Below are 23142 nucleotides of genomic sequence, written 5' to 3' on the forward strand. Positions count from 1 at the left end.
TAAACATGCATTCTATTTTATGCAGCTTCATTTGTAGTCAAAGTTATCCATTAATCCTTTACCCTGTCTTTTGTCATTGCCTTTCCTTCTCCTCCCTCTAGCATAAACTTTCAATCCTTTCTTCTTGCCTTATACTATTTATGCAGTCTTGCTTTGAATTCAGTGAGGGAGAAGGGAGAGACTGAGGCTAGCAGGAAGGGAGTCCCTTAATTTCCAAGTCTCCCCTAGAAATTTTTAGTAGTCTATTCCCTTCAATATTATAAAAGATGTAAAATGTCTCTTTCCCATTAAGTCAGTTTCTTTAAATGTGTTCTCCCTTTTCTCTCACTCAGCATTATTAACTTTCAATAATTTAAACTCAATATCTTTGCTATTTCCTGGTTTCACAAAGAAAAGGTGTTAAAGCCTCTCTTTTTTTTTTTTTTTTTACTTTAACACCCTCCCTTAACCATGGCAAATCCTTGTTGCATTCTCTCTCCTCACTTCAAAGACTTCAAAACCACAGTGTAATGTTAACATTAAACATTTTATTCTTTAGTCTACTTCACCTGTTCTTACCATTTGATCTTAAAGTATCCTGGCAGATCCTAACTGTCAAACCTTACTGGGCCCCCTCTGCATCAGGACACTACTAACCACTCCCTCATTCTTAAAATTCTTTCCTTCTTTATCTTGATAGCTTCTCTTAGATTTTCTCCTGACAGTTCATTCTCCACCATAGTTTTACAAGGCAACCTTTCATGGCCACTATATTACCTCAGGATTCTGGTTTCTGTGTGGTTCTTGGTAAACTTTCCCCCTTGACTAACCATCTAATATCCTGTATTTATGAGACCACATCTGTAACTTCTACCTTTACCCCTTTTGGTGTCAGAGAAATAGATATTTTCAGTCTAATTCTCAAAGGTGTTCCACATTCCCCTCAACCTCTACTCCCAAAACATCTCCTGCATCTCAGTATATAATCCAGTCATCCAAGCCAACACCCTAAGTCATCCTGGCTTCTCCTCCTCCCTTCACACCCACTTTCAATCAACTATTAACCCCCTAAGGTGCTCTCAGCATCCCATCTTTCACCTACACCACTAAAAATGTGAGGCTAACTCTTTAGAAAGGTTTTTGTAATTTAGTTACCAAGTCACAATCATAACTCTCCATTTTAATTGTCTTATGTATTTACTGTCTGTCTCAACAAAAATGTAATTCAGTGAGAACAAAGACATTATCTTCCTATTCACTGATGATTTTCTGCCTGGGCCAGTCAAGTGAGTACCAAAATTCTGAATCAATTTATCAGGAAACTAGTCTCACTCTGCTTCAATTCAATTCCCACATTTACACTGCTTTAAAAGGAGAAGTATCTGAAATTTAAAATGATTCAATGGCTATCCACCAGTTGTCTAAGTTGAAGTTAACACACTGGTGTTTTCATACTTGTTTCCCTCATATGTTATGGTCTGATAATACTGAAATGCAACACTAGAAATGTTTGAAGCAAAGTTTTCTCTTATGCGTCTGTCCTCCCCTACTCCTCCATCTGCCTGTCAAAATTCTGCCTATCTTTTAAAATCTTGTTCAAGTTATCATAGCCCCTTCACACACACACCCCCCACAGGGGATAAAAAGCCACTGGAAATAAAATATGAAAACAAATAATTACAGTGGCTGTAATTAAAGATGCTGAACTCACACTACAGTACTACGAGAGAAAAAAGAACAATCAACCCTTTTTAAAAGACTGAGCCCTTGGAGTTCCCTGGTGGTGAAGCAGTTGAGAATTGTGAGAATCTGTGCTTCCACTGCAGGGGGCATGAGTTCAATCCCAGGTGAGGGAACTAAAATCCCACGTGCTGCATAACAAGATCCCATGTGCTGTGTGGCTTGGCCAAAACAATAAACTAATAGCATAATTTGCCATTAAAAGAAAAACAAACTGAACACAAGTTTTCTTTGTAGCTTTGTCATATAATAATAGTTTTTCTGACCTAGTTATGTCTGAGACATAACTAGGTCAGAAAAAGGTGTGATGAACAAAACTTCACATAGGAAAGAAGAAAACATTAATTAAAATCCTAAGATGTACTTCATCCCAAACTGTCACATCCTCTCATTTCATGCAACAATGTTGTAAAGTAGTAACAACAGCATAATAGTGGACATTTATAAAGCACTTACCATATATAAGGATTTATTACAAATATTTTATATGTCTTAATTGATTTAATCCTCTCAATAATCTTTTAAGTATATATATTATCCATTTTATAAAGAAAACTTAAGGCAGCAACATAAAAAGCAATGAAAATTGGTGCATTTTATTTTATCATTCAACTTAAAGAGAGAGAAGGAAATGGCAACCCATTCCAGTATTTACTTGGAGAATCCTATGGACAGAGGAGCCTGCAGGGCTGCTGTCCATAGGGTCGCACAGAGTCGGACACGACTGAAGTGACTTAGCATGCATGCAATGGAGAAGGAAATGGCAACCCACTTTAGTATTCTTGCCTGGAGAATACCAGGGACAGAGGAGCCTGGTGGGCTGCCGTCTATGGGGTCACACAGAGTCAAACACGACTAAAGCGACTTAGCAGCAGCAGCAACTTAAGCATGTTGTATCATTAAGAAAGCAACAGTTTTAATATGTAAACATAACCTATCCTTTACAATAAGGACTTAAGAGTGAAACGCTAAGTTTAAACAGTACAGTTTTTTCACTATCTACACTTCCTCAATCCAGCTAAAATAAAAATTCTTTTAAGATCTCTGTGGTTAAGCTGTAGAATTACCTTTCTCTTCCTCCCTCTTCTGGCAGCTTTTGGAGTGGTTATGTCAATTGCTTTAGTCACATCCTATAAAAAAAAAAAAAAAGAAAAGATGAAACTGATAAATTATGCCACAACTGAAAGAAAATTTCTTAAATTAAAAATCACAAACATGTTTCACTGAAAGAACTAGGGAACTTGTTTGAAATTATAAACTTTGAAAGTCTTAATATTATCATTACGAAGTAAGAGGAATTACTGGTATCTGTCCAAAAAAACAAAAAAATTTGTCAGATCAAATATTAAAGTCACACTTGCTAGTACACTGGGAAGTTTGTCTATTTAAATTTACAAAACATGACTCTTTCTACAGCAGAATCTTCAGTTTTAGGACTGTTAATGTTAAGAGGTGGTCAGGACTTGATCATATAACAATTTTATGAAGCCTAGAAGGGCTAAATAAGTATTCCATTCAGATAATCAAATACGGAGTTGGAAATAAACATAGGTTTCTAAAAATTTGGTTCAATGTCCTTTCCCATACATCCATCTACAACACCTCGCTTTAAAAATATTCCTAACAAACAGTAAGCCAGTCTTTTAGCTGTACCTCATATTTTGCACAGCAAAGTAACTTAACAACATCCAAGGTCCTCCTCCCTAGTGGTCCAGTAGCTAAAACTCCGCATTCCCAATACAGGGGGCTTGGGATGGATCCCTGATCAGGAAACTAGATTCCATGTGCTGCAACTAAAGACTCCTTTCCACAGGCTACAACTAAGACCTGGAGCAGCCAGAAAGTATAAAAACGAAAAAAATATTTTATAATATTTAATATTCACACAAGGAAATAAGTCTTTAATATTTTCCCATTAATTACTTGACTACTTTAAAGATTATTTTCTACTTTGCCACAATCAACTCATTTTACAATTCTTCCTTGCAACAAGATGGATTTAGAATGCAAGAGAAATTAAACACACCTCATTGCTGGCTTTTTCTTCATGGTCGGTATCTTCCTTTGATACACTTGTTTCTTTTTCTTCAACTTCAACATCAGATGACGCATTTGACTGTTTAGCTGATGCCTATGAACAATCGAATCTATTAGTTTCACAAAACAATTTTATCCCAACTTTAAAATTTGTGCCCATAAAAAATCAAAGCCTGTTTGTAAGAAAGCTAGAAAAGTACCCTTATTTCTGTTGCACAGGATACTTCTAATATGCACAATTTATAAACAGTTTTAAATGCTATTATTCCTGCAACTGACGGATACAAGCTCAGCAGATAAAATGATGAAGCAGAAATTAAAAGTACAATTACAAAGTGTCAGTAACGCCTAACGCGGCTCGCTGCGTTAGGCATTACTGACAACAAAGAATACCACCCTGATGTTCTAACGAACATCCAACAAGATACAATGTAAGGTGATTTAGAACAGCACAGACCTACACTATATTCAACTACTGTAATATTCTGGTTAAAGAAGCTAATCTAAAAAAGTATATCTATCTATCTATCTATATATATCAAAACTTTATTTAAGGACCTTGACTGATCTATATTTCAAACTTAGTTTATTTAAAATGCAGATTCCTGAAACCCAAACTTAAGTGATTCTGATTTAACAGACACTGAACGGGAGTCAATAATCATTAGTTTTTAAAAGTACCCCCAGATGAGAAAATACTTGTAAACAGGTGACTTAGGGTCACCTAGAGTTTCAAAATACCAACCAAAATGATGACAACCAGAGGTGAGGGTAAAGCATGTATTTACAAGACGATGGCAATGTAATCCAAACTGTGCACCTTTCTAGCTTCTTCCTTTGGCTAGTCTTCTACACTGTTAACCCTTTTCCTTTTTTGTAAAAAAAATCAATGCTGATAATCCACAAATTTTATAAAGGTATTTAAAAAAATGTACAAATGTGTCCAAAATTACTTATAGCACTATAGAGATATTTATAAATTAATGATGGCAAATTTTTGGTGTTTCTTTTATGTAAGTTTGGGCTTGAATGCTTGCACCAAACCCCAGGAATGTGCCACTGAGGATGTTCTGGGCTGGGAACACAGAGTACATCACACCAGCATCATCATTCACACTTAATGTCAAGAACAGAAAATTGTTGGGTTTCATGCACACAACCAACCAAATATTTCACTGTGAAATAGAAAACTCCAAGTATCAACATGTATAATGAAAACTACCTGGAGATTAAGTAGGTAGATGGGAACAGAGAATAGAGTGACTATGCAAGACAATCTGGAGAATGAAAATGACTTTGAAGGCACATTCATAGGATGCATAATCCAAGTTAAATCACAAAAAGTTATTTTCAGGAAATAATCAACTCAGTCTCTTGGGACTCCCATTACACAGTCAAGGCAGTAAGGATGGGTAATCATTCATCAGTTCTTACATTTGTGCAACAAACATTTAGTGGATAACTATTCTCTCCATATATACCAATGCCAGGCACACAGGACACATACAACTTCTCTGTTGATAGAACAAGCCTGTGGCAGTTAACACTAGTACAGAAGCAATTATGATGTAAGTACTGTAACAAATAACTTTTGGGTGCCTAATGAAGGCACTTAGGATCATCTAATGCAGCCCTGTAAAATCAAAAATTTAAATATTCCAGACACAACAGCTTCTGAAGGTTTCAAACAAGAGAAAAAAGCCTGGCACAGACAAAGAACTAAAAAACATATAGATTAAAAGATGCAAACTTGCAAAATTTTCAGTGTGTTGCTATTTCCTTCAGGTTTACTCACACTCATCCAGGTTTTAAAAACTCAAGTCTGAATACATACACACACACACAACACACACACACACAAACCCAGAATAAAAAGGTTTAAAGGCTGCTCTTATAGAAACCAAAAACAAATATGATTTGCACAGTGCTATAAGTATTTTTGTCACATATTTAATTTAACCCACATGAAGTTCATATTCTAATTTTATAGATTTAGGAATTAAAATAAAAAACATATCCTTTTTAGTTATTGAACCTAAATTTAAGAAAACAGTACATATGGCTTTAAATTCAATACATTAAATAAACTTCCAATCAGGATTTAAATAACTGAATATTTCCTAGCTTTCTGAGATCTGTTTGACCACGAAGGCAATATTTTCAGTTATCTAGATATAAAAGTCCAAGGTTCAACCTCACAAAAACTTCATCTGAAATTTACAAGGCTCTTCAATTATTTTTCTATAGCTAGAATACTGATTATTCACCAAAACTGAGTTAAGTAATACTAAACTAAGTTTTATGTAATATGACGCACCTGTTGACTTGAAAATTTCACTTTCGGATTGTTATCTATCTCCCATAAACCTTCATTAAAGCCTTTTCGTTTATTTGGTTTGCCGTACTTTTCCTTATTTTCTGAGTAAGGAAATATGTCCTTTGGGCCTAAAAAAGCACTAAAAAAGGAGGGGGGGAAATATGAGTGTAACGCAATCTCAAATGTAAGTGATTAAATAACACTACTCTATGAACACAATTATCAAAAATTCTTAATCTAAATGCATTAAACATCATACATAAGTTAAAGGGTAGCCACAAATAACTGTTTAATTCCAAACACCTTTATTAAATTCAGTCAGAAATTTAATCCTAGATCCATAATTCTATTTAAAAAAACACACAAGCTGCACAATAATGTACTGAATGCCACTAAACAGTACATTTGAAAATGATTAAAATGGTAAATTTTGTGTAATTTTACAAATTTTGCTATAAAAATGAAAAAAAAAAAGACAAGACCACATTAATCAATACAGTTAAATGAATTCCAACTGTACTTTTACTTCAAAGTAATTTGGAATATTATACAACTCAAAACACTGTCAATAAGGTATATGTATGTTTTAATTTTTATTTATGTGTGTAGATTTTTGGAATAAATGTTCAATGTTATTGTATTCAATGAGGGAATCAGACCTTATCACTAGTTTGTTCATTTATGTGTGTATGCACATATATACACATGTACATGTATACACATATTTATTTTAGTCAATTCTTTTATTCATGATAATTGTATTCTAAAATGTCACCATGAACACCGAATTAAGGAAATACTATACCACTGCTGCAGAGGAAAATACAGGGTAGGTTCCTCTGGTCATATTTTTGTCAACCAATCAATATATAACATTGTTTTATGCATTTTTCTGTTTAAAGACACCTTGTTTAATATATATCGGTAATTCATTAACACTGAACTTACAGCCAACAGCTTATGTAACACTCGTTTTCTCCGTAAAGGCATAGCAGTCTTCTTGCACTGAGGAACACTGACCAGCACTTCAGCACCACTTTAGGGTGCTATTATAAACAACAACAGGTTCTTCGCCACCTGATGCGAAGAACTGACTCATTTGAAAAGACCCTGATGCTGGGAAAGATTGAAAGCAGGAGAAGGGGACGAGAGAGGAGGAGATGGTTGGATGGCATAACCTACTCAATGGACATGAGTTTGAGTAAACTCCGGGAGTTAGCGATGGACAGGGAGGCGTGGCGTGCTGCAGTCCATGGGGTCTCAAAGAGCTGGACATGACTGAGTGACTGAACTGAACTGACTGATAAAAAACAAAATGACCAAGGAAAAGGCACAAAAATGCAAAATCCATGACACTAAGCAGACTGCAAAAAGGACACTTGTTTACAGTATGACAGCTGAAACAAGGCAGAGCACAGCCTTCCTTCAGCCTCAGCTAGGAATGCGTACATCAAGTTACTCCATTTTTTGCCACTGCACACAGACAGTACCATGAAGACCCCACAGTTAATGACTCAGGATTACAAGTAATTTCAGTAAGCAGGCAAATTCATAAATATGGAACCTGTGAATGATGACAATCAACTATTTGTGTGTGTGTGTGTGTGTATATATATATGTCTTTAGATATAATCCCTAGAACAAACCCCTTGTTTATCTCCCTAGGTCAGTCAGTTCTGCAGAAGTTTGTCAATCCTATAAAGGTAGATACAGAGAATGTATAAGGTTTTTGCCATAATAGTTGATATATATGTATTCTCCAAAGCAAGAGGAAAATCAAATTACTACTCATTTCCTCTAAAATATGCTACAATTTAAGATTACTAATTATTAATTATGTATCACAAATTCCATATCTGCTGAAATTTTTTAAGAATTAGGGACCTATGACTACAGTTAACATTCTAGTTTAGAATATTTTAAAAGGCTTTAGAATAAAATTTCAACAAGAGACTAAGAGCTCTACTTAAATATGATCAATTATATAAGTCAGCTTTAATTATTATTTAAATTTTTCAGTTTACAAATACTCAAAAGTATCCATGTATTTTAATTGCACATCAGTTAAGGCACACAAATTATCATGATTTCAAGTGATCTAGAAATTCAGATTTTTACTAAGCATTATTCACTCCTACCCGCAATCTAAGCTTTGAAAATTTAACATATTTAGTTAAAACAGTAAAGCAATTTCTCCAGCATAATCATCTCCAAATTCCAAGTAAATGACTTGAATTAAAACTCCATCAAATATACAATATATACTTCTGGTAAACACAAAGTAATTCTCCCTTCTAAAACCTCACAACTTCTATAAGGCTAAGAGATGTTACCAGATTTGGAAGCTGTAAAGACTGAGAAAGTTGGGTACTAAACAGCAATACAGAAAGTCAGACTAATTTATAGTTTGAAATCCCCAAAGGGTTCAAAACTGGTGGCACCATGAACTTCAAGAAGTGGAAGGGACCTTAAAATATTAAATATTTAATAAAATTACAGAAAAATGTCTTAAAACCTCAAACATGGGGCATTTTTAAATGATTCTAAACCAAAACGCTATTCAAAAGAAAAAACTGATTGTTTTGTTGTCCAATCGCATCCGACTCTTGCAGCACACCAGGCCTGCCTCCCTGTCCCTCACCATCTCCCAAAGTTAGTCCAAGTTCATGTCCATTGCATCAGTGATGCCATCCAGCCATCTCATCTTCTGACGCCCTCTTCTCCTCCTGCTCTCAATCACAATTGATCCCATCATGGTATTACTTAGTGTATAAAGGTTTCAGTTAAATTTATATGGATTATTTTTCTTTTCACAAAACAGGTGGTCCCCACTTTGCATGACAACAAGAGACCACAAAAATGACCATGCAAGGCAATCTTATTGAAAGATAGGAAAACTTACAATTGTTTCATAACCTTCAAAAGTTGTCAAAATATTAAATGCACTATTACTGATAGTGTATAAGGAAATTGGGTTGCCATGCCCTCCTCCAGGGGATATTCCCAACCCAGGGACTGAACCCACGTCTCTTACCTCTCCTGCCTTTTCTGATACATTTACACAAACACTTGTACGCCAAGTGTTTACAGCAGCACAGCAGCAAAAGTCATTAAAGACCACATATTGTACAGTTCAATTTGTATGAAATACCCAGAATAGGCAAAGTGATTATTGATTCCCAGGACTTCCCTAGTGGTCCAGCGGTTAAGACCCCATGGTCTCAAAGCAGGGAGCCCGGGTTCTACCTCTGGTCAGGGAACTACATCCTATATACTGCAACTAAGACTTTGCATGCCACAAGTAAAGAACCCAAGTGCTGCAACTAAGACCCAGCACAGTCAAATAAAAATAAATTTTTTTTTTAATGATTAATGGTTCCCTATGGCAATACAGGGGAGAGACAGGAGAAACAAGAAGTAACTGCTAATGGGTACAGGGTTTCTTTTTGGTACGATGAAGATGTTCTAAAATTGTACTAAGGGCTATTTAATTCTGGATATACTAAGATCTATTATATGTTTTAACTGAATTGTTTGGGATATTAACATCTTAATAAAGTTGTTAAAATATTTTTCAGTGAATAGCACAGTCCAAAGAAAACAAAAATGATCCAGAACTTTACCAACTACAGATAGCCACTGTTTTCACCCACTTGTTTGTAGCATATGTACCTACATAAACACGTAATTTTCATGTATATGCTGCTGCTGCTAAGTCGCTTCAGTTGTGTCCGACTCTGTGCGACCCCATAGACGGCAGCCCACCAGGCTCCCCCGTCCCTGGGATTCTCCAGGCAAGAACACTGGAGTGGGTTGCTATTTCCTTCTCCAATGCATTAAAGTGAAAAGGGAAAGTGAAGTCGCTCAGTCGCGTCCAACTCCTAGCAACCCCATGGACTGCAGCCCACCAGACTCCTCCATCCATGGGATTTTTCCAGGCAAGAGTACTGGAGTGGGGTGCCATTGCCTTCTCCAATGTATATGCTACTGACCCATAAATATTTTTTCAAATTATAATGAACATGTTTTCACATCAACAGTTACTTAACAGCTAAATACTATTTCACTGAATAACTTTCCCAAAATTAATTTGTCTACTGTCGGACCATTTCCTGTATCAAATTTTCTATTATAAAATGTAACTATAATAAATAATGTATTACTCCATCTTTTCACATATTTTCCTAATAAATTCTAAGTAGAACTGCTGCCTCAAATGGTATGTTCAAGACTACAGAGCTCCTTAATGAGATTCAAACAATTATGGTGGATGAAAAAAGAATCCTCCCATTTGTCACCACAAAAAAGAAAATGACTAATTACAGGACCTGATGCAGGTTGGAGGCGTTAGCTATCGCTATGGTGGTAGGTAAGCATATTGCAATATATAAATGTATCAATTCATGGTGGTAATAACACTGCAATATATAAATGTATCAAAATCAACATATATTAAACTTGTGCGGTATGTATCAATTACATTTCAATTTTAAAAAAATAAGAAGAAAACACATGCACACACAAAAGAATCCTCCCCAGGGATACAATCCCATAGGTTTGGTGAACAGGGATCAGATTAATTTTTAAGCAGCCATCACTAGTCCCCAAGGGCACAACCTTCTGTAGCTGTAGCTTTGATTCATCCTTCAAAGCTTTCAATTTTTAAATGACATATAAATCTCAAAGAAAATACATTAAAAACAGTAATAGGTTTAGGGTTTTTTCCCCTGAAAAACAGTAAAAATGATGTGCTTCCTTTTAATGTTGTTTAAAAAAATTTTTAAGAAAAAGATATGCATTAATTGAAAGCACATTACCCACCAAATTCCAAAGCTGAAAGGAAAGTTAGGGATCACCAAGATCTTCCTGTTAAAGATTAGAAAACTGAAAGCCAGAAAGATTTACTGATGCAAGCAAGGTTACTGAGCTATTAAATAGCAGAGCCTTCACTCTGTACAATGTTCCCTTAAACAGATTCCCTTTAACCACTGTAATACAGTCTCTGAAACACTGACATATATTAATAAAATACTGATGCCATATCCCTATACATATGAACTCAGTTCAAATACCAATTGTCAAAGCCCACAAGGATTAAAGCTAATGGAAAATGTCTTAAGAAAAAGCAAATCATTAACTACAGTATTAATTTTATAATTCTGAAGCAACTTAAATAATTCCAAAGCCTGCAAGTGTGTTTCTTACATGGTATATACCTAAAGTGTGTTCCTGTTTACCCCGATTTTTCAGAATCCAAGTACACATAAAAGCAGTCATCTCTCTAAAGTCACTTTTCTGGAAACAATGAATATACCTTCAAGAACATACACATACATGCCTCAGAAAAACTCAATTACCATACACCTAAAAGAGTCCTTTAAAGCAAACCAGAAGTTGCATATAAAAAAATGGGATAGGGAAATTTATCATGGCTGAAGACTTGAAGCTCAAAACTCATTTAACTGTTGTCAATTAATAATATAATACAGAAACTTATACCTTTTAAAACACTGACTATAACTTGATGTTTCATTTCCCTATTATTAAATCACAAAATATGAAACATACTGTTTTAAACTACATTTTATAACAGCACTCACTACTTTATGACAGAAAATGACTCAATAGACAATTGATACATCTACTATGTGCCAGGAACCTGACAATACAGAGATGAAGAAATAGTTCCTCTCATTATAAGAAATCATACAAACTCCACACCAACACATACAACTATGTCTGTAGTACTGAAATTATATAGAACAACTCAGTGTAGAAGAAAATAAAATCCTATCCTATGATTCATTTTTTCATTCCTTTCTTGTGGATAGGTGATACAAAAAACTGACCAACTAGTAGAACTTTCCCATTCACCTTCACTCCTAATAACTCTATAGTAGGCAGGTTTTGAAACAACCTGTGATGGATAGTTTCAAAGTTCCTAGAACTGAGCATCTAACATCTTTGAATTAAAACAAGTAAGAGCAGTAAAGAAATAAAGTGTCAAAAACACTATCTTCATTTAAAAATGTCTAGACTTTAGAGAGAAATACGTAGACCTGGATGAGAGTATTCCCTCAATTAACAATGATAATTAGTCAGCAAAACAAACTGCACTGCAAACAATCTAATAAGCATGCTTACAAGTTGTGGAAAAATAATATGCAACATTATTTTTAATTCCTAATAGTTGACATTTCATGTTTAATACATGCCAAGCACTGTTTTAAGCATCTTTCATGTAGTATCTTATTTGCACCTTGAATTCTATTTTATTGTTCCCATTGTACAAGGAAGAGAAGGACAAGGCTAAGTAAACCTGCTCAAGGTCATAGAGCAGATAGATAAAAGGCAGGATTCAAAACACTCTTCTGATCCAGCTGTCCTAAACACTATAGAAATGCTAGCTAATGGACAGCAAATTCATCATCAACAAATTGATTTTATCTAGGTCATAGAGCTTTCAGTCTATTACCAAACATTTATTTAACAGCTACTATGTGCTGGGCACTTAAGTAAATAATGATAAACAAGACAGACAAGGTTCCTGCTCTCCAAGCTTTTCACTTGTGGGTGAAGGAAAAGAAAAAAAATAAAATTTAGTCATCACTGCAATGGAAAAATAAGCATAAAAAAAGAGGATATGAGCTAAGAGCTAAATGACTGAAAATCCGTTTCTCTTTGTTGGGAAAGATAGGTCTTCAGTCAGGAAGGACCTGAGACAACATACATCTGTGTAACAGTAAAAAAGAAAATGTGATGAGGTTGGAGAGGTAAGAATAGACTAGTTCACACAGGGTGTTATAAAACAGCACTTGTGGGGACTCGCCTGGTGGTTCAGTGGTTAAGACTGAGCTTCTACAGTCATCAAGACAATATGGTACTGGCACAAAGACAGAAATATAGATAATGAAACAAAATAGAAAGGCCAGAGATAAATCCACACACCTATGGACATCTTATCTTTGACAAAGGCGGCAAGAATATACAATTGAAAAAAGACAATCTCTTTAACAAGCGGTGCTGGGAAAACTGGTCAACTACCTGTAAAAGAATGAAACTAGAACACTTTCTAACACCATACACAAAAATAAACTCAAAATGGATTAAAGATCTAAATAGTTTCTAAGACCAGAAACTATAAAACTCCTAGAGGAAAACATAGGCAAAACATTCTCTGGCATAAATCACAGCCAAGATCCTCTATGACCCACCTCCCCGAGTAATGGAAATAAAAGCAAAAATAAACAAATGGGACCTAATTAAACTTAGAAGCTCTTGCAAAATGAAGGAAACTATAAGCAAGGTGAAAAGACAGCCTTCAGAATGGGAGAAAATAATAGCAAACAAAGCAGCTGACAAATAATTAATCTCAAAAATATACAAACAGCTCGTGTAGCTCAACTCTAGAAAAATAAGTGACCCAATCAAAATATGGGCCAAAGAACTAAACAGACATTTCTCTAAAGAAGACATACAGATGCTCAACATCATTTATTATCAGAGAAATGCAAATCAAAACCACAATGAGGTACCATCTCACGCTGGTCAGAATGGCTGCTATCAAAAAGTCAACAAACAAAACAAAAAAAAGTCAACAAACAATAAATGCTGGAGAGAGAGTGGAGAAAAGGGAATCCTCTTACACTGTTGGTGGGAATGCAAACTACTACAGCCACTATGGAGAACAGTGTGAACATTCCTTAAAAAACTGGAAATAGAACTGCCATACAACCCAGCAATCCCACTGCAGGGCACATACACCGAGGAAACGAGAACTGAAAGAGACACATGTACCCCAATGTTCACTGCAGCACTGTTTACAATAGCTAGGACATGGAAGCAACCTAGATGTCCATCAGCAGATGAATGGATAAGAAAGTTGGGGTACATATACATAATGGAATATTGCTCAGCAAAAAGAATGCACTTGAATCAGTTCTAATGAGGTGGATGAAACTGGAGCCTATTATACAGAGTGAAGTCAGTCAGAAAGAAAAACACCAATACAGTATATTAACGCATATATATGGCATTTAGAAAGATGGTAACGATGACCCTATATGAGAAACAGCAAGATACACAGATAGAAAGAAAAGACTTTTGGACTCTGTTGGAGAAGACGAGGGTGGGATGATTTGAGAGAATAGCATTGAAACATATTACCATATGTAAAATAGATGACCAGTCCAAGTTTGATGCATGAACAGGGCACTCAAAGCCAGTGCACTGGGACAACCCAGAGAGATGGGATGGGGAGGGGTGTGGGAGGGGGGTTCAGGATGGGGGACACATGTACACCTGTGGCTGATTCATGTCAGTGTATGGCAAAAACCACAACCAATATTGTAATTAGACTCCAATTAAAATTAAAAAAACAAAAAATAAAAAAAGACTGAGCTTCCAATGCAGGGGGCACAGGTCTGATTTGTGATCAGGGAACTAAGATTCCAACACGCCTTGCAGCACAGCCAAAAGAAAGAATTTAACAACAGCATTTATAGACAGAATTTGGGTGTTTTTGTCTGTTGGTAATGTTAACAAGGAGGTCACTGAAAGGCTCTGGACAGAGAAAATGACATGATCTGACTGAAATATCAAGATCACTCTGACTATATATGAAGAGTAAAAGCTGAGCCCAAGATAGGGACAGGACACTATTCCTAAGAGTAACTGCAGCATGAACTTAAGGTGCCATGCTGCTGCTGCTGCTGCTAAGTCGCTTCAGCCGTGTCCGACTCTGTGCGACCCCATAGACGGCAGCCCACCAGGCTCCCCCGTCCCTGGGATTCTCCAGGCAAGAACACTGGAGTGGGTTGCCATTTCCTTCTCCAATGCATGAAAGGGAAAAGTGAAAGTGAAGTCGCTCAGTCGTGTCTGACTCTTCTCGACCCCATGGTCTGCAGCCTACCTCCCATGGCTCCTCCGAGTTCTGGAGTGGGGTGCCATTGCCTTTTCCATAAGTTGCCATAGAGGAGCGGAAAAAAGCAGATCAGAATGCATGTTAAAGGAAAAGAATTAAGACTTGCTGACTGACTAGATGTGGGGAAGAAACAGATACGACTATAATAAGAAATCAAGGATAACACTAAGATTTTTGGTTCCAGCAAAAAGCACTGAATCTCTGTCAGTCTCATTTACTAAGAATCTGTTTCCAGTATATTAGTTTTATAACATCTAGTAGCCCATCATGTTTGGTATACATAAGAGCTCACTGTTAAATAGTGTTCAAAACTTTGGTGGATAAATTAACTATGAAAGGCGTAAAAAATTACAAAATATCAAATGCTTGTAGCTCAGGAAACGAATGCAGTTACAAAGGGATTCTGCTCTAACTTCACAATAAAAAAAAAATCTTATTTACAAATCAGTTACAAATAACTGGGCTTCCCTGGTGGCTCAGAGAATTCCATGGACAGGAGAGCCTGCCAGGCTCTGTGGGGTCACAAAGAGCTGAACATGACTGAGTGACTAAAACTACTTTTCACTTTTATTAATATCTAGTTTTCTAACTGTCATTTCTTCTTCCATGTTCTTCCTTTCCCATCTTCTTAACTACAGGCTCCTGGATTAAACTCCAACTTATGCAAATTCCAAACAGAAAGGTTCAAATAACCGCCCTCCCAAATCCTGAGGGGGAAAAAGGCAAACACTCACCGCAATTCAGTTTCTAAAAATTAACCTTAAATACCAAAACGTTAAGTCACCAGACTAATAGATTCAAGAGCACTGCCTTTCCAAAGGTAACAGTGCATTTATGAGATCACTGAGGCACAAAAACTACAAGTACATTTTGAAATGAAAATTTAATATCATTTGCTTAATTTCCTGAATATGTTCTAATTTTTGAATATTAGTAATTCACCATCTTCATTTCCCAGTTAATAATACCACTGTTATGTTATTAACCAAACAATGCTTATGAAAATTTAGTTCTTTGGCATAGTTTCTTTTGCTTTATAATCTACAGATATTTGCAACATAAAAATCCTCATTTTTAAATGTTGAGGAAGGGATGATCATTCTTCTAAATTTAACATAAGAATGACTATGTGTTCTATAATACTATGTATTAGTCACTCAGTCGTGTCCAACTCTTTGCAACCCCATGGACTGTAGCCTGCCAGGCTTCTATGTCCACAGAATTCTCCTTGCCATCTCCTTCTCCAGGTCTATAATACCATAAGGATACATAGAAATTCCAGGGAATGTCTAACTCACACTACTCTGATATAGTTAGTATTCAATCTTCCCATGCATTCCAATTATCTGGAAGGCTATTTAAAATAGACTGCTAGGCTCCACACCTCCATTTCTGATTTAGTGAATCTTAGGTGGGTGGGGTCCAGGAATTTGCATGCCTATCTAAAGTTCCCATGTGCTGTTCCCATGTAGGGTGCAGCTTGACCTGGGACCACACTTTGAAAACCCTTATTCCAATAGAGATTACACAATTTTTCATTAAAAGATACCTTCCCTATTGAATTTATGGAAGTTTTAAATGGTAGATTATCACAGATAATCAGAAATTCATTTTAATTAAATTTATATATTCAAAGTATATTCAACTTTTTATACTCAAAGTAATTATGGTGAAGGCCAACACAGTTCTGAACTCAAAACTGGATTTTATTTTATTTTTTTAAAACTGGATTTTAAAGAAGACAATTATGTGGCACTGCATGATGTCATTAATATGAAATGTCAACAATTGGCAAGTCTAGACAGACAGTAAACTAGTGGGTATCTAGGCCTAGGAGGCAGGAAATGAAGAGTGACTGCTAATGGTTATGGAAGTAAATATACTAACACCCACTGAATTTTACACTTTACACAACTTTATGATGTAAATTACATATAAAGCTATTTTTAAAAATTTTTTGGAAGTTCATATAGTAGCTAAGCAATGTTAAACAAATGTTGTCATTGTAGACACTCTTCAGTTCAGTTCAGTCGCTCAGTCATGTCCGACTCTTTGTGACCCCATGAACTGCAGCACCCCAGGCCTCCCTGCTGCTGCTGCTAAGTCATTTCAGTCGTTTCCGATTCTGTGTGACCTCATAGATGGCAGCCCACCAGGCTCCCCCATCCCTGGGATTCTCCAAACAAGAACACTGGAGTGGGTTGCCATTTCCTTCTGCAATGCATGAAAGTGAGAAGTGAAAGTGAAGTCGCTCAGTCATGTTCGACCCTCAGCAACCCCATAGACTGCAGCCTACCAGGCTCCTCCGTACACGGGATTTTCCAGGCAAGAGTACTGGAGTGGGGTGTCTATCACCAATTCCCGGAGTTCACCCAAACTCATGTCCAATGAGTTGGTGATGCCATCCAGCCATCTCATCCTTTGTTGTCCCCTTCTCCTCGGGCCCCCAATCCCTCCCAGCATCAGTCTTTTCCAATGAGTCAACTCTTCGCACGAGGTGGCCAAAGTGTTAGAGTTTCAGCTTTAGCATCAGTCCTTCCAAAGAACACCTAGGACTGATCTCCTTTAGAATGGACTGGATGGATCTCCTTGCAGTCCAAGGGACTCTCAAGAGTCTTCGCCAACACCACAGTTCTTTCTTCACAGTCCAACTCTCACATCCATACATGACTACTGGAAAAACCATAGCCTTGACTAGACGGACCTTTGTTGGCAAAGTAACGTCTCTGCTTTTCAATATGCTATCTAGGTTGGTCATAACTTTCCTTCCAAGGAGTAAACGTCTTTTAATTTCATGGCTGCAGTCACCATCTGCAGTGATTTTGGAGCCCAGAAAAATAAAGTCTGACACTGTTTCCCCATCTATTTGCCATGAAGTGATGGGACCAGATGCCATGATCTTCGTTTTCTGAATGTTGAGCTTTAAGCCAACTTTTTCATTCTCCTCTATCACTTTCATCAAGAGGCTTTTGAGTTCCTCTTCACTTTCTGCCATAAGGGTGGTGTCATCTGCATATCTGAGGTGATTGGTATTTCTTCTGGCAATCTTGATTCCAGCTTGTGCTTCTTCCAGTCCAGAGTTTCTCCTGATGTACTCTGCATATAAGTTAAATAAGCAGGATGACAATACACAGCCTTGACGTACTCCTTTTCCAATCTGGAACCAATCTGTTGTTCCATGTGCAGTTCTAACTGTTGCTTCCTGACCTGCATACAGGTTCCTCAAGAGGCAGATCAGGTGGTCTGGTATTTCCATCTCTTTCAGAATTTTCCACAGTTTATTGTGATCCACACAGTCAAAGGCTTTGGCATAGTCAATAAAGCAGAAATAGATGTTTTTACGGAACTCTCTTGCTTTTTCCATGATCCAGCGGATGTTGGCAATTTGATCTCTGGTTCCTCTGCCTTTTCTAAAACCAGCTTGAACATCAGGAAGTTCACGGTTCACGTACTGCTGAAGCCTGGCTTGGAGAATTTTGAGCATGACTTTGCTAGCGTGTGAGATGAGTACAATTGTGCGGTAGTTTGAGCATTCTTTGGCATTGCCTTTCTTTGGGATCGGAATGAAAACTGACCTTTTCCAGGCGTGTGGCCACTGCTGAGTTTTCCAAATTTGCTGGCATATTGAGTGTAGCACTTTCACAGCATCATCTTCCAGAATTTGAAACAGCTCAACTGGAATTCCATCACCTCCACTAGCTTTGTTCGTAGTGATGCTTTCTAAGGCCCACTTAACTTCACATTCCAGGATGTCTGGCTCTAGGATGAGTGATCACACCATCGTGATTATCTTGGTCGTGAAGATCTTTTTTGTACAGTTCTTCTGTGTATTCTTGCCACCTCTTCTTAATATCTTCTGCTTCTGTTAGGTCCATACCATTATATAATTTTAACTAGAGTAGCACCAGTTTTGTTCAACCTGAACCCAGGTAAACAAGTCTACCAAAATTACTGCAAAGTCTAAACGTAATGTTCAAAACTGGTGAGGTTATATGCTACTTGTAAGGCTATTAAAATATAGGCATGTAGTAATATTATTTTTCAAAATTAAGAGATACCCCCTGGAATAATCCTCCGCACCTAGAAGTAAGGGTTCAGTATTCAGCTACAATTTCTAAGAAATTAATTTGCTTCTCCAAATCAGTTTCTGCCCAGAAATCCACCAGGGGCAGCAGAGCAGTAACAGTGGCTCCCAGAATCATACAAATACACAGAGAAGGAACTATTCAGATTTCTTTTCACCTTTCCCACAATATACCATTAGTGTGGCTAAAATCACAAAGCCTAAAATAGGGTGTCAGGTCATCACTACAAAAAGCACTAATTACACTAAATATGAATACTGAACACCTTGTTAAAACTTTCCTTACACACTTTCTCATCCATCGGTTATTTTCTGACTGCTGAGAGAATCAATCTACATCTTTTACGATTAAGGACATCCGTACCAGTAAAAGTTAAACCTGCAGTGTGTAATTTAACATAAAAATAAATTTAAAAGGGACACGTGAAGACTTTTTTCCAAGTTCAAAGATGATTTTAATGTTTTCTGTTACTTTATTATTTTCTCTTAATTAACCCCTACTTGCTTTTCGTTATATACCCAATGAACCTGCTAAATTAACTCTGATTTGCCTTTAGAGCTAAAAGGACTTACGTCTCATGAGTTCCAAAAAAGAAAATCGGTAGTTTGTTTGTGGGTGGTTTTACAGCTCCATCAGGAACTTCATCTACCTAAAAAAAAAAAAAAAAAATCAGAAAAATTAACATCTTTTAAATCATACACACTTAAACAGACCAGAGTAAACTGAAAACAAGACATCCAAAAGGGTATCTGCTGTGAAATAGACCGGTTCTACAGGTCCACAATCCCTTATCTCTAGTTCTGAAACTCAAGAAGCTCTGAAAACCAATATATTTCTCAAAACTCATGTGATAGCAAAACCTGCATAGAAACTGAAGCTATTCCATCATTTCTTTTATCCATCTAGCATTTCTACTGATGCTTCTCTGCAGAAATACCATGTTAGATTATCATTTGCCATCCTAGACCTCATCACAGAAAGATGTATTGTATATGGACCACCACTACCATTCTAAAACCCCAAATTCTGAATGTTCACATAAATCTGGCCCTAAGTACTCCAGATAAGGAACTCTGGATCTGTTCAAAAATTTTAAATGCTATTTATGCAGAGAGGTTATCCAAATACTGGAGTAATGTAAAACCAGACATTAAAAAGGTTAAAGCAGTACTTTTCCAAGTCTGAAACATATACTTATGAAAACATCTTAGACCTACATGGCTGAGTAACATGAGGTTACCTATTCCTTTTTCATTTCTCTTTTAATATTTTAATACTTCTAATTAAGTAAGGAAGACGGTATCAGGTACTGCTATGTCGAACACATCTATAATAGTTGTTACTCTCTTATCAGAGTTAAGGCCATCAGACAGTAGTATTTAGCCATTATTTACTTAAATTTCATAATACAGTTCTAGAAATAGAAATAAAATTAGAAATAAATAGAAATAAATTTCTAATTTAGTCCTTTCAAAATTTCAAAGACATTTCAATTTAAAAAAATCTGTTGAACAAGGGTACAACCAACAGAAGACCTACTATGCTCCTTATGTATGATCATAAAGAAATGGTTTAAGAAAAGACCATGAGGGTGATTTCACTGGTTGGCAGTCTGAAGGTTTCAGCCATCAAAAAGAATCATTAGCACCCAACACCTTAGGAACTTAATTTCCTCACCTATAAAGACTGTACTGTCTTTTCGGCTTTGTCACAAATTGCGAAAAATCCTTAGGGGCCTTAAGATAAGGGATACTCCTGTCATCTCAGATCATATGCTTTCTCCCAGCAAACAGCTTTAAAAGTCAATGCAAATGTCTAGCACTTACAGAGTTTAATAAACACAAGGCAATTTTTCAAAAATTGACTTTAGAAATGATTATTGGTACAGGATTACAAAAAAGCACAAGACTTAAAAAGTAACGAAGCTTGGGATAAACAGAAAATGTTAAAATCAAAACTGGAACACTGGTGGTCACTTTCCCAGCTGCGACCTTAAATATACACTCTAAACTCTCTAAAGCAAAGACTTAGAATTCATAAGATTGCAGAAAAGATAGAAAAATGAATACAATTTTAGACACAGACAATATCAAATCTAAATGCAACTGTTTCTAAGAAAAAAAGGGTAAAAGAGACTAAAGTTTTCCATTTCAATACAAATTGGTAAATGCAGCATTTATTAAATAAAACACTCTGGCCCTCCTGAGGCTACTTTATTTTGCTTTTATTAGCACTGTTAGTCGCCTAACAGACTGAACCATGTGGGAAAGATGATTTAGAAGAGTAATTTTTAAAGCATTTCCATTTGGTTTTAAACTATACTGCTGCATAGAAATTTGAATGAAGATGTATCCCATAACCTCAGATTTTCTAACACCTCAAAATAATCAGGCTCAAACCACAAAAAATGTTCTCTTGGAGGGGCCTTAAACCTTCTCAGTTTGCCTATCCTCCATCTCAGTTTGCCTATCCTCCACTTAAACATGAAATAGTTTTTTAGTGCATGACTTACGTACTAAGGATGGGGGGGATGATAAGGAAATTCAGTTTACATCTATTGCTCTGAGAACTTTACAATCTATTTGGAAGTCAAAGAATCCACATAGAGTAAAAGAATCCACATAGAGTTAACAAAGGAAACAGTGTCAAATATACAGACAAAAATTATGATTAAGGATTTTTCCACTAAGACTCCAAGTGAAAAGGTAGACTTAATAGACTAGGGGGAAAAAATTCTTTCCAGGTTGGAAGGAAATCTATAAACCTGACTTACAGCTGGATGGGAAAAATTAAGAAATGGTGAACATTTTACACTTGGATAGCACTCAGCAACTCCATGATTCTTTGTAACCAATGGCTTATTTTTCCTCCCAGCTGACATAATTGAAACTATAGGATTTAATTATCTTTAAGAAACACACTCCTCAAAGAAGAGTAAATCAGTGGAAATTACAGCTTTAGAATATCATGTGTATATTTAAAAAGGCTCTTGAGCTTACTGAGTTCAACCTTTTTCAGGTTCTATCACTATATTAGAAGTATAAAAGATCTTTTTCTGAAAATGGTGCTTTTTTGAAAGACAGTCTCAATTCCTAAATGTCACAAAAAAATCCTGAGTTCTGAATCACCTCTCTGTACTACATGCGAACCAAGGAATGTGGGTTTACTCTTCCTTTCACCTATGGGAAACAATCAGAGGTGGAACAACTTCTTCAAGGTCATAAGGCAAACTTCACCAATAAAAACTTAAAAACGAATTTTCTAGACTTTCTCTGATGCTACCTTATTGTAAAATTTTCCAGAATACCCAGTCCTAGCTTTCACTGAACCAGTCGATCCAGAAGGCCTCATTAACTATAAAACAGGAAAGAATATCTATGAATTCAATTTAATTCCATACAACCTTTTGACACCCAAGTCTGCATAGATTCCGTTGCTATTTTGGATTTTACTCAAAATTAGGAAAATGTCGCCGATTCTTTACCGTCTGAGCCACCAGGGAAGCCAGTTTTTTTTAAACACAAAATCCGTATTTGTTTTCACCTACAATGGAACATTAATGGCATCATCTTTAAATATTTCCTATTAAGAAAACCTGCCAAAGTCTGTCCACAACCATAGGAAAACACCTAAGTATGCCAAAACACCTGGATTTTTAAATTACACAGAAGATTAGTGGGCAAAAAACTAAAAAGATCAGGTTACAAATGAGACGAAAGGAAAGCGAGGGAGAGAAAGGATACGAGGGGGAGGAAAAAAAAGAGAAAAGGGTAGGAAGTAGGCCTCTGAGGAAGGTAGCACCGCTAAACACGAAGGCTAAAAATCACTTACTCGAGCTGGCCAATGAGGATAACCTTTCATCTTGGCAAAGATGAGGTCCCCAGGTTTGAAGTCGCGAGTCATGTTTCAGGGGCGAGGCCGAGGGTCCGAAGCCCAGGGAGGAGGCGCGGCGGTGCGGACTGCGAGGGGATGCGGGAGGGCGGTCGGGAGCCGCGGCTCCCGCGATGGCGGGAGGGGGAGGATGCCTCGGGGTGCCCCGACGCGCCTGCGAGGGAGAGCAC

General features: G+C 36.6%; 1 protein-coding gene across 2 annotated transcripts in view; it reads right to left on the reverse strand.

Moving 5' to 3' along the window:
* PSIP1 (PC4 and SFRS1 interacting protein 1) overlaps positions 1–23113 on the reverse strand; it is a 40194-nt gene extending 17081 nt beyond the window's left edge. Inside the window, exons 1-5 of one of the 2 annotated variants that reach the window (XM_010857030.1) lie at positions 22913–23110; positions 19654–19730; positions 6074–6212; positions 3746–3850; positions 2787–2849 (exon numbers count right to left, since the gene is read on the reverse strand). In XM_010857030.1, the coding sequence (XP_010855332.1) occupies positions 2787–2849; positions 3746–3850; positions 6074–6212; positions 19654–19730; positions 22913–22984 (456 nt within the window). In that variant the 5' untranslated portion in view covers positions 22985–23110. Of the gene's footprint in view, positions 1–2786; positions 2850–3745; positions 3851–6073; positions 6213–19653; positions 19731–22912 lie in introns of both variants that reach the window. The other variant, XM_010857031.1, reaches the window with a different exon arrangement.
* Positions 23114–23142: the final 29 nt, after the last annotated feature.

The sequence above is a fragment of the Bison bison genome, unplaced genomic scaffold, assembly GCF_000754665.1.
Source record: "Bison bison bison isolate TAMUID 2011002044 unplaced genomic scaffold, Bison_UMD1.0 scf7180017864376, whole genome shotgun sequence".
NCBI lineage: Eukaryota > Metazoa > Chordata > Mammalia > Artiodactyla > Bovidae > Bison > Bison bison.